This window comes from Danio rerio, chromosome 2 (assembly GCF_052040795.2).
Source record: "Danio rerio strain M-AB ecotype USA chromosome 2, GRCz13ab, whole genome shotgun sequence".
NCBI lineage: Eukaryota > Metazoa > Chordata > Actinopteri > Cypriniformes > Danionidae > Danio > Danio rerio.
In genome coordinates this window covers 7,677,086-7,689,546 of record NC_141022.1, presented here as the reverse complement: position 1 = coordinate 7,689,546, position 12,461 = coordinate 7,677,086, and the positions used below count along the sequence as shown (strand labels likewise).

The window sequence follows — 12,461 nt, the reverse complement described above, 5'->3', positions numbered from 1 at the left end:
TTATAAATAAATACTTATTCACTCTGCACTTGGGTCCTCGACCCTTTTTTCCCCTCACCGTACCGTGACAGGCCCGCCGCCCAAGTTAAGTCCTTGTGTGAAAAGCACTGATAGGCTGCCTTTAAGGCTCAAATCTAAAACTAGTCACATGCATAATGTCAACACCAGAGCAATTATAAACAAGCACCAAGACTTGCATTATGAATGTTGTCTAAAAGTATTTTTTCTGTGTCCATACCTGGTAGTTCTGCAGCAGGATGAGGCTGAGGTAGAACTCACTGAAGGCCAGCTGCAGGTCTTTGATATTGCGATGTTTGCAGCGCTCCTGCTGCGACAGGTGGAAGACAGTGCGACGGTGGCGCAGACCTGCAGCTCGGCTGCTCTCCCGCTGCGCATCCAGAGAGGACTGCAGCTCATTCTGCAGCGTGGCGAAACGCCGCTGTGCTTCTGCAAGCTTCTCTGTGTCATGAAAGAAGGGAAACTGTCATTATGTGATGAAACAGGGCACATTTATACACTAAATTTAAGCAAGCTCCTGTTTTATTACAGCCCTTTGCATTTATTATTAGGGTTGTCCCGATCAGGTTTTTTTGCCCTTGAGTCTGAGTAATTTAATTTTGAGTATCTGCACATACTGAAACCTGATCTGATACTTCTATAAAGATAAAAAAAGAAGTGTTCATCGTTTTTTTTTTTATTCATCTTATTTTAACATTCAACAACTCTGTTAACAAACAGAGCACTTCTGTGAGGTAGCTTGAACAATCAATTAATAAAAAAACATAAATTCTTCACTTTTGGACTTTAGTCCAAAAGTAAATATAAAAAAAAATCTAACATAAGAACAAACCTCAACTTAAAATACCCAGCAGGAAATCCCAAGTTTACAAATCTTACAGTTGCATCAAAAATCTTACATGTTGTCATCATCAACTTTAAAATACCTCCAGACCACAGACATACTCGCGCTTTCTGCTTCAAGCTGCTTCCATGGTCTACTTTGCCGGCATTTAACCAATAGCGTCTCTGCAACAAAGTGATGTCATGCCACACACGTTGCTGTTTCTGTTTGACTTCAAGAAAGAGGCCTAACTCTGTGCCACCGCACAACTTTAGATGTAGAGTATATTTGTATACATACAGTTGAAGTCAGAATTATTAGCCCCCCTGGTAATTTTTTTTCCCCAATTTCTATTTAACGGAGAGAAGTTTTTTTTTTTCCAACACATTTCTAAAAATAATAGTTATAATAACTCATCTTTAATAATTTATTTATTTTATCTTTGCCATGATGACAGTAAATAATATTTGACCAGATATTTTTCAAGACACTTCTACGTAGCTAAACTTGACATTTAAAGGCTTAACTAGGTTAATTAGGTTAACTAGGCAGGTTAGATTAATTAAGCAAGTTATTGTATACCGATGGTTTGCTCTGTAGACTACTGAAAAAAAAAATAGCTTAAAGGGGCTAATAATTTTGTTTAAAAAATTAAACACTGCTTTAATTCAAGCCGAAATAAAACAAATAAGACTTTCTCCAGAAGAAAAAAATATCATCAAACATACTGTAAAAGTTTCCTTGTCCTGTTAAACATAATTTGGAAAATATTTAAAAAAAAATAGATATAAATAAATAAAAATAAAAATCAGGGGGGGGCTAATAATTCTGACTTCAACTGTATATATCTCTCTCGAGTCTGAAAGCTTGTGATAGGGCCCGATTTCCAATCCTGTGATCGGATCTGGACATCAAAATCATATCAAAGATCGACTGCAGGTTAGGGCTGGGCGATATGGGCAAAAAATTATATCTATACATTATTAGGAGTAATGACGGTATACAATATATATTCGGTATTTCCCATAAATGGTTACTTGAGAGTCAAAGCTTTTATTAAAACTTTATTAAACTTTTTTTTTTTTTAGCAAAATATGATTCAAAACACAGGGGTTTCCCTCCCTGTCTCCAAACAAACAGCAGCACAAAAAATAACAGCTGCACAAAATCTTTGATAAATTAAATACAGCAAAGGGTTTTCTCCTGCTTAAAACTATAAGTTGCGCAACATTTCAAATAAAAAAAAGTATTTGACAAATAAATACAGTAGAGGTTTTTTTTTCCCTGCTTAACACTATAGACAGCACTACTGTGCTGCTGTGCAAATAACAAAGTAAACAGAACCATAGAAAATGGTTACATTGTCAGAAGCAAAAATGAACACACTTAAAAAGCAACACAACAAAAAGTATTGCAGGATTGAAAAGAACCACATTGAATGTAAATATGAAACATGCAGTATTTTGTCACAGTGACAGTGTTGTTATAAGTAATCCTAAATACGTAGAACAATTGTGTGATTTATAAACGACAATCAAATCAGCTGCATATGTTTTTTTAGTTACACATTTACATGTATCGTCACTTCGGTATTATAAGGTTCTATCTGCATTCTGAATGATTTTGAGATATTGAGCTTCAAAGTTTTTGCATTCAATAGCAAAAATTATGCCTGTAACACTTGTTTTTTTAAATAAAAAGTCTTAAAATGTAAACAACTTACAAAAAACATCCTATAATGTAAATAAGTTGTCAGAATATGTCAATAACACAATTTTGACAAAAATGTCAGATTAGAACCTTATAATTTTAAGGTGTACAATTATTAAACAGTGCACATATCAAAGATATCTAAAGATAAGACTTTCACTCCATGTAGAATATCCTACACCTTTTCTTTTGTTTTGACTAAACTTGTTTTACTAAATATTAAACAAGGAGATGAAAACGAATAGACTATGCAGGATATGAGAAGCAACAAAGTTGTTTCAGAGTACCATGATGAAATGCTGGTTAAGCATATAAATATAAACAGTCATTACTGCAAACAATCATTTTACTAGCATAATTTACTATTAGCGCTTAGCGAATGGTTCACAGGTTTAAATAAAAACGTAGTTATATCGCGCCACATGCGACTTATAACGCGACACAGGCACACTTCGGGTAAAAGATGCTTCCAGAGAGCTTTGCTTCGGGGCAGATGTTTTAGTTTATGGCTGCGAAGTCTTCGTGGCTGAAGTTGTAGCAGGACGCCCCGCAGATGGTTTGTTTTTGCTGCTCATCACAAGTTTTAAATTAAAAAACCATCTCCAGATAAGTGGACCAATGTTTTTTTTTTTTTGTCACTGACCAGTACGTTTTCTGTATTGACACTGCGTGTTCCTCCATGTCGCGTGTAGTAATGGGTCGTTCTTGAACGATTCGTTCATTTCTAACAAATCTTTTATATGACTCAGGGAGTGAATCATACATTTGCACATGCGCACATTTGTGCAAGTGGAGCTTGCGTGCTAACTTGCAGTGGTCTGTTTTGCGCAGAATGCACACGTGTGGCCTCAAACCATATTGATATGAAAGATATTGGATAATTCCGCATCGTGATGGGGAATTATATCAATACATCCCCAGAACTCGAAATACCGCCCAGCCCTACTGCAGGAGGTAGATCCTTTTCTTTTCTGGCACCTAAAATGTGGACCAGTCGTACCGTGTGTTCACTCCTCCACCGGCGAGAGCATCATAGATCACCTGCCAATGAAACTGTGCTTTCACAACACCCCAGCAGGCGAGAGCTTCGCCGCCGACTGATCCAATATGTTTACATGTTTTGTAACAAAATAAACTGATTAAAAGTGTTTGTGTAGTTCATGTTTAAGTGCTAATCTAATTTCAACATGGAGTTTATAGAAGACGCTTTGGTCTTCACATTACGCCACATCACATCATGTTTCACGTGTCCTCCGTTCTTGCGGTCTTGAGTTTTGGAACTGAACTTTGACGGTTGATGATGGTGTTACATGAGAACACAAGCAAGCAATGCATATTGGGAAAAAGCCGACAACCTTAACCAACACAACATGTGAATCAAGAATCCCAAACACAAAACACTAGTCAACAGGCTAGAGTGTAAAAATATAAAGTATAATACTTTGATTTATGCAAATGTTCTCCAAATATCATAAACAAGGTATGCTTTGAACCCACAGCACATGTAATTCCAGCAAACACCTCCATTATGGCTTACTGCACTTGAACAAAACTGCTGAAACACTCCAAGTACAAATTTCTGGCTGGATCAGGCGGTGACAATTCCTTTAACTATCCCTAAACAAGAGCAAAAAGTCTTGCAAAGCCGTGTGCAACTCTCTTGTGCAGATGTACAGAAACGTGCTGATGTGGGGTCATTGGCTTCTAAAAAAAGTAAGAGAGTAAGAGAGTTGTGGTGTGCTGAATCACTCACAGATGTCTGTGCAAAATGCTTCTAAAATATACATTTTAGGTCGCAAAATATTACGTTTCAGGCAGCATATGCAAACAAAATGATGGCAATCTCAAGCCATGCCTTGTGAAAGCAAAGCAAGATAATGAATGAAACTTCTGAGAGCAAAATAATTGATTTGCAGGTCTAAAAAGCACCAATGTGAACAGCGGGATTGACTGAAAGAGAAGACAGGTGGTTAATTGCAGGGGTACAATGAAATAACACTCTTTAATAAAACCACCTGGTTTAATGCCAGTCCCGGCTTGGACTCTGAAGCTTTAATGTCTGTTTTCATTCAAGTCAAATCTCTGTGTGATGGGTAATCCGTCAGTGTAAATACTAATAATGACAAGAAATGAAAACAGCAGGCATCAGAGACAAACCGTCAGCTTTGCTTCAAACACGTCTCATGATTACACTTTCTTACCAGAATAAAACGTGTTGATTTTGGCCAGCTCCTTCTCACACGTTTGGAAGAACTTCTCCTCAAACTTGGCATAGTATCTCTTGACGGTGTCTTCATCGGTGACTGAAAGCAAGAAACAAGTGTGAGAAAGTAATCCTGATTTAATGAAAACAAAAGCAGCAATGCTAGAAATTTCAAGGTTATTATTTAGGAAGTATTCTGTTAGCAGCCAGAGATGAGTAAATCCAAATATTGACGTAGCGAAAGGCTATAATGTATAATGTTATGTGGTTTGTTATGTGGTACTGTAGCAGTTAAGCAGATTCAACTAACCAGGTGGCAATTACATCTTATGCTTATGATGAACATCATAGGGATTTTATTGCAGGATAATATTATAATATACGTGTACCATTTGACAGCTGAAAGGAAATTGGTCACCCGGTTTTTCAAAAGGTTTAATCTGGATAAAATTGATGCAGATTAAGTAATCCTTTTTTTTTTTTTGCGATCCGTGATCACGGAATCCAGTTTACTTTTTGAGTCAGTTTTCAAGGCAACAACAGATTGGATCAATCTGATACGGATAGGTCTTTTTCAGGATCACTAAATCTGGATAACCAGTGCTCAAACAGGTTAGGAAATCACAATGTAGAACTAAAGATATGTAAAGAGCAACAAGTAGCCAGTGTGGGGTCAATATAACTTTATTTTTATTTGAAATGAAAACACACACATTTAAAAAAAAACTAAAAACAAGAAAAACCGCCCACCCCATCCTCTTCCAGCAGTCCGCTCATCTGAGACCTACAGCACAAGCACTGTACATGGAGGATATTTATAACAAGTTTCAAATATAGATGTATTGAATTAAAAAAATACTTGATGTCAAAAACTTTGTGAGGTGGATCTCAAGTCTGGCCTTGGTTTGTTGCAGTTTGGTCAGAATCATTTGTTCCTCTGCCAGATGAAGCTGTGCTTCTGACCAGTCAGTCTCATTTAGCAATTGTTCAAAGTGATTTAAAAAAAATCATTGATTGGCATTATTTGTTTGATGAATATATATATATATATATATATATATATATATATATATATATATATATATATATATATATATATACAATTGACGTCAGAATTTTTAGCCCCGCTTTGATTTTAATTTTCTTTTTTTTTATATTTCCCAAATGATGCTTAACAGCGCAAGGAAATTTTCACAGTATGTCTGATAATATTTTTTCTCCTGGAGAAGGTCTTACTTGTTTTGTTTTGGCTAATATAAAAACAGTTTTTAATTTTTTAAACACCATTTTAGGGACAAAATGATTAGCCCCTTTAAGCTGTAGTTTTTCTCAATAATCTACAGAATAAACCATTATTATACAATAACTTGCCTAACTACCCTAACCTGCCTAGCTAACCTAATTAATCTAGTTAAGCCTTTAAATGTCACTTTAATCTGTATAAAAGTGTCTTAAAAATTATCTAGTAAAAATATTATTTACTGTCATCATGACAAATATAAAATAAATCAGTTATTAGAAATTAGTTATTAAAAAATGTGTTGAAATAATCGTCGCTTCGTTAAACAGAAATTGGGGAAATAATAAACAGGGGGGCTAATAATTCTGCTTTCAACTGTGTGTGTGTGTATATATCTATATATCTATATCTATATCTATATATCTATATCTATACATATATATATATATATATATATATATATATATATATATATATATATACATATATATATATATATATATATTTTTTTTTTTTTGACAGCTGTTTGGGGGATTGTTTTATGAGGCCAAACTCTTTCTACTTTGCTATAAATTAAAGCCTACCTAATCACTGTAGCCTGACGGATGAACAAATATAATTGAAACCTTATGAATAAATAGGATATCTTGTAATAGACTGCATGATCCAAATACCGTATTATTTGATACATTTTTGTATCAAATTTTTGTATCATTTTTTTTGATACAAGTTTTCATTACATTTTGGCCATGAAATCCAAGCTGAATCCATCCTTCTAATGGGACCAGTTTAATCCAGATTTTTTGGATCAAAGTGATCCAAATCCTACAAAAAAGATCTGAAAACCCCAAACTAAAGTTTTGATCCGGATCAAAACCATGATTGGATTATGTGATCTAATCCATTTATGTAATCTGTTTTTTTCTTTTGAAAAACCCATTTTCAAGATTTGATCCAATGCGTTATCTAAAATCCTAGTGGATTACTTTTGAAAAATGGGGTCCTGAAGACTAAACAACTATTAGTAAATCAAATAAGGTCATCATCCAGGTTGTAAACATCATAATGGAAACTACTGAGGCTGCAAGCAAGTAATATTAAGTTAACTCTACAATTTGTTTTTAAGTTTAGTTTTTTTTTCAAATAAATGTGTCCTTGCTGGATAAAAGTGTTAATTTCAATCAAAAATTATTAATAAAATAATACAAATTAATGGACAAAAAATGTTAAATCAATAATCAAACTAAAACTAACCACAAACTTTAAGTTTATAAAAGAAAAAAAAGGTAGCATACAGGTTTGAAACGTCTTGATGTCAAGCACATGACAGAATTTTCATTGTAGTAGTTGAAGTACCACTTTAAGCAATCCCTGTATAATTATTCTACGTCATGTCTTTCGAAGATCCTTAGTCTGAGAAGCAAGAGTCAAGGCTAATTAACTCAACTAGGTGTTAAATCACAATAATCATAACAGTTCATGGGTCATGACTTCAAACATTTGCAGTTAGAGGGCATGTGACGTTTCTGTTGACTGTAAATACTTCTGACACCATGGAGACGTCACTTCATGATATTCCCCTCCGAGGGACAAACTACAGATTGCAGTGACAGTCAGTCTGGCTGATACTGTCCAGACACACAGACAATGAATCATTATCTTGGGGCTCTCAGACTAGGAAAAATGACTCACGGCTTGAAATAAAATATCATTTTATTCTAAGAACATTTTAAGTACATTGTCTCCTAAAGTGGGTGTTTCATATCGGCGTACAGCTGCGTTTCAAGCGTGACTCTTGAGCAGTTCCAGCGTTATGGATGTGACATTTGCAGTAAAAACTTCAAACATAAATTCACTGAGAAAGTATACAGTACGTTAACATTATATTGGAATATCTGATAACATTTTCCAAAACTACTAACCGCAGAGTTAAAGGATCAGGAAAATATCGATATAGTTTAAGTATAGTTTGTGTGCTGTTGGGGATGTTTTCATCCACTCTGGGGTGATTTTGAGTCTTGATTTGGTCGTAACTTTTCTGTGTTTCAGCTAGCAGAATGATGTTTGGTGACAAATCTTGTTTTGACACATATTTGAGAAAATGCTTTGAAGTTTTTAAAAACTCAACAATACGCTCTGGGAAAATTTACTACCCTTTTGTTATGTTCAGGAGGAAAATGCATCAGATAAATATTTCTTTCAATTTTTCAGTCTTTCTGTCAAAAAAAAAATCTGTTAATCAACCTCAGTCCTGATCAAAACTACTAAATTGTTTAGAACATTACAGGATTTTAACTCTTTAATCGGCAAATTTACAAATGATGTCACTGATTTGGTGAAAAAAACCCCATAAAAACTAATTACAGATTAGATTTTTTACCTTTTATTACAGTCTTGGACATGTGAAGGGTTAGTAACGGGTGTAACAGATCGTGTTTGATCTGTGATTCGTACGGATAACAACACAGTTCGGAACGCACGTGACCCGTGGATTAATAATGTATTTTGAACTTGTATGTTAATCCAACATTTAAAACAATTGCAGACAGATCACATCTCGCGTCATTCAAAGTTAACAACTTTGCCGTTAACATACTTTACATAATTTACTGTTAAATAACAGAGGTTGAATTACAGAAATTTACAAGAGATTTTAATTAAAGAAAATTTCTGTAATTTAACGTCCATTACTTTACAATAATTTTCTGTAATTTAACGTCCATTACTTTACAATAAATTTCTTTAATTTGATAGCTGTTATTTTTCATTTTTTTCGCGTGTAAAGCCACGTTGAAAACGCGACACGTGCTGCTGCTTTGTTTACGGAACTCCTAGGAGGAGCGTAATGTGTGTGTGTGTTGTGTCCTCTGAGGAGGAGGGTAATGTGTGTGTGTGTGTGTGTGTGTGTGTGTGTGTGTATGCGTGTGTGAAAAGAGCAGGTAGAGAGTGACAAGAGATTTCCTCGCCAGTTTTTGCTCAATAAAATAGTTAGTCGTCGGTATTTTCAAGTCCATGGTCTGTATTTACATTCACCCACTGGCAGCCAAAATCCACACCTTACACTATCGAGCGTGTATGCACTGTAACTACTTTTATATTGTTGATTAGCTGCTGGACATTTCACTCTGTCTCGTGCTGAAGACAGTCAGTGTCGACCAATCGCAGCAGGCTGTCATCGGTCCAATCAGCGCAGATTAGCTTTGCGCTAAGGAGGGGTTTGGGAACAAATGAATCACTGGACGATTCATATGGGAGACGCTGGTATAATTAGGTAAAAATAAATGCAGATTATAAAACCATGAAAGTGTTTTTTGACCTTGCATGCATATTAGGCTGTTGTTGGAGACCCTTAAAACCAAAATATGACCCTATTTCATGTATAATAGGGGCTCTTTAAAATTACAGATTTCTTTGCAGTGTATAGTAAGCATCTAGATTTTTTTTTCAGATATTTAAATTGAAAACACGACAAAACTACAAAGTTATTTTATTTTATTACTATTATTATTATTATTATAACAGCTCAGAGATGTTTAAGGACAACATGTTTGTGCACTTTCTAAAGATTTTAGTTCTGTTTTTGAATAAAGGGTTGAAAATGAATGCTTTTTTTATCCGATTCATTGATTATTTGAAAAAATATTCAACAGATTAAACGATTATTAAAAGAATTATTAGTTGCAGCCCTAGTTTGAAAACACTGATGGACACATTTGAAGTATTTTTGCAGTACTGTAAAAAACACAAGCCTACACAAAACTTTGGTATTTTGGTGAAAACTTTTTTTTTTTCATGGCAAGGTTAACATTTGCATGGAATTGCTCTCTACAAACATGATAAAAACCTTTACATGTGTGTGAAATCCACAGTTTACATTATTACTCATATTTCTTTTGGCTAAGCTCATGCACTGTGTGGTCTGCATGTGGTTGAAAAACACTGTTATGTGACGAAAGCAAAACATGACTTCCAGTTGTGCTTCTTGAAACACTACACTCACAAAACAGCCCAAAACGCTTGCGCAACACTGTTTGACCGACTCAGCTCACAAATTAGCTACATGTTTCAATCTGCCCTGGATCATTATTGTGCAAATTCTATTAGGGAGATAAGATTTAAACAGCAACTACTTCCTTGATCAAAGTACTAAACAACAGCTGCCACCAACAGAGCGTTCCCTCTTGGGTCAAACATCTCTCTGAGCAAGCGACCCACTTATCATATGATACTTTATCAGTTACTATAAAACCCTGAAGTAAACCATGAAGGAAAATCTTTTTTGGGTATGGTGTCCTTATGAAGTTCAGCGAGTTCATTACTGCACGGTTTTGAATATCCAGTTTGAGCAGCACATGTTCATTACAAATATGTGCCTTGGCCTACATATTTTGACAAAACTAAACATACATTGCCTCGGGTATGTTTTGTTGCACGTTTCATAAGATAACAATACATTTCATGAGATAACAAATCTCCTAGAGGGCAATGTTTACATTTTTGAAAATCTGAATTATGTTACTTGGGGTATATTTTGATGTATGTTTCAGATGACAAATCCACTAGAAGGCACATTTGCACGTTTTTTACACATTCACATCAGAACTGTGATAATTATGCTATGATTTGTTGCACGTTTTAGATGAAAAATCCACTAAAGGGCACTGTTTATGTTTTTGCTAATCTGAAATATGTAACAGGGTGCATTTTATTGTATGTTTCAGATGACAAATCCACTAGGGGGCACTGTTTACATTTTTGCAAATCTGAAATATGTTACTTGGGGTATATTTTGATGTATGTTTCAGATGACAAATCCACTAGAAGGCACATTTACACGTTTTTTACACATTCACATCAGAACTGTGATAATTATGCTATGATTTGTTGCACGTTTTAGATGAAAAATCCACTAAAGGGCACTGTTTATGTTTTTGCTAATCTGAAATATGTAACAGGGTGCATTTTATTGTATGTTTCAGATGACAAATCCACTAGGGGGCACTGTTTACATTTTTGCAAATCTGAAATATGTTACTTGGGGTGCATTTTATTGTATGTTTCAGATGACAAATCCACTAGGGGGCACTGTTTACATTTTTGCAAATCTGAAATATGTTACTTGGGGTATATTTTGATGTATGTTTCAGATGATAAATCCACTAGAAGGCACATTTACACGTTTTTTACACATTCACATCAGAACTGTGATAATTATGCTATGATTTGTTGCACGTTTTAGATGACAAATCCACTAGAGGGCACCGTTTATGTTTTTGCTAATCTGAAATATGTAACAGGGTGCATTTTATTGTATGTTTCAGATGACAAATCCACTAGGGGGCACTGTTTACATTTTTGCAAATATAAAATATGATACTTAGGATATGTTTTGTTGCACATTTCAGATGAGCATGGATTAGTTTATGTTTCTGTCAATCTGAAATATGTTACTTATGGTTTGGTTTGTTGTGTGTTTCAGATGACAAATCCACTAAAGGGCATTGTTTACATTTTTGCAAATCTGAAATATGATACTTCAGGTATGTTTTTTTTTGCACATTTTAGATGACAAATCTACTGGATGGCGCCGTTTACAATTTAGGAAATTTGAAATATGTTACTTAGGCTATGTCTTGTTGTTTCAGATGACAAATTTTAATTTTTTGTGAATCTAAAATATCATACGTGGGGTACGTTTTGTTATCTATTTCAGATGAGCATGGATTTGTTTACGTTTTTGTGAAACTTAAATATGTTGTTTATGTTACATTTTGTTCTATGTTTCAGATGACAAATCCACTAGAGGGCGACGTTTACAGTTTTGTAAATCTGAAATATGTTACTTCGGATACATTTTGCTGTATGTTTCAAATACAAATGCATTAGAGGGCGGCATTTGCATTTAGTAAATCTGCAATTTAGTGCGTTTATGTAACGAGTATGTCTCCAATATTTAATTAGACTTAATGGGAATATTTATATATCTCTCCAATAGACCTACAGAGCGGTCTTAATGCATCCTGAAGTATAGTGAAACGGCTATAAACTCCAGCAAGATAAAGTCATTATATGCAGAGCCATAGGCCTTTATCTATTCGCTTGTTAAGTGTGACATCACGTGAAGCGGCTTCCGGGTCCAGGCGCTCTATTCAACTGAATGGGGAGACTCATGAAATGGTAAAGATAAACGTTTACAAAGCGATTTAATACTTTCGAAAATCACGATGGCAGTATATATGTCCATGTCTAATATCCGAAGGCCAGAAAGTGATAAATTTTTTATAAATTGTAAATTTTTTGGTATTTGTTATGCAGCAAGCCCAGAGATTGTTGTGTACACTATGACTTTATGTAAAATTAACTTTCATGTGTGATAGGAATAAAACGTGATCATAAACGAATGGTTTCTCCACTCAAATGAATGGCAGCTTGGACCCGGAAACAGTATACATACGTCACAAACACGT

At 34.7% G+C, this 12,461-nt stretch overlaps 3 protein-coding genes across 7 annotated transcripts in view; 1 reads left to right on the top strand and 2 right to left on the bottom strand.

Moving 5' to 3' along the window:
* LOC147846195 (uncharacterized) overlaps positions 1-12,461 on the top strand; it is a 1,020,765-nt gene that overhangs the window by 255,521 nt on the left and 752,783 nt on the right. The window lies entirely within an intron of this gene.
* Positions 1-12,461, bottom strand: part of apoltp (apolipoprotein lipid transfer particle homolog) — a 597,023-nt gene that overhangs the window by 376,211 nt on the left and 208,351 nt on the right. The window lies entirely within an intron of this gene.
* The window catches only part of xpr1b (xenotropic and polytropic retrovirus receptor 1b), a 58,033-nt gene that overhangs the window by 19,361 nt on the left and 26,211 nt on the right, over positions 1-12,461 (bottom strand). Inside the window, exons 3-5 of one of the 2 annotated variants that reach the window (XM_087239525.1) lie at positions 4,753-4,854; positions 4,567-4,664; positions 239-459 (exon numbers count right to left, since the gene is read on the bottom strand). Coding sequence is in view for 1 of the 2 variants with exons in the window: in NM_001126390.1 (NP_001119862.1) it covers positions 239-459; positions 4,753-4,854 (323 nt within the window). In the remaining variant the exon portion in view is untranslated. The remainder of the gene's footprint in view (positions 1-238; positions 460-4,566; positions 4,665-4,752; positions 4,855-12,461) is intronic. The other variant, NM_001126390.1, reaches the window with a different exon arrangement.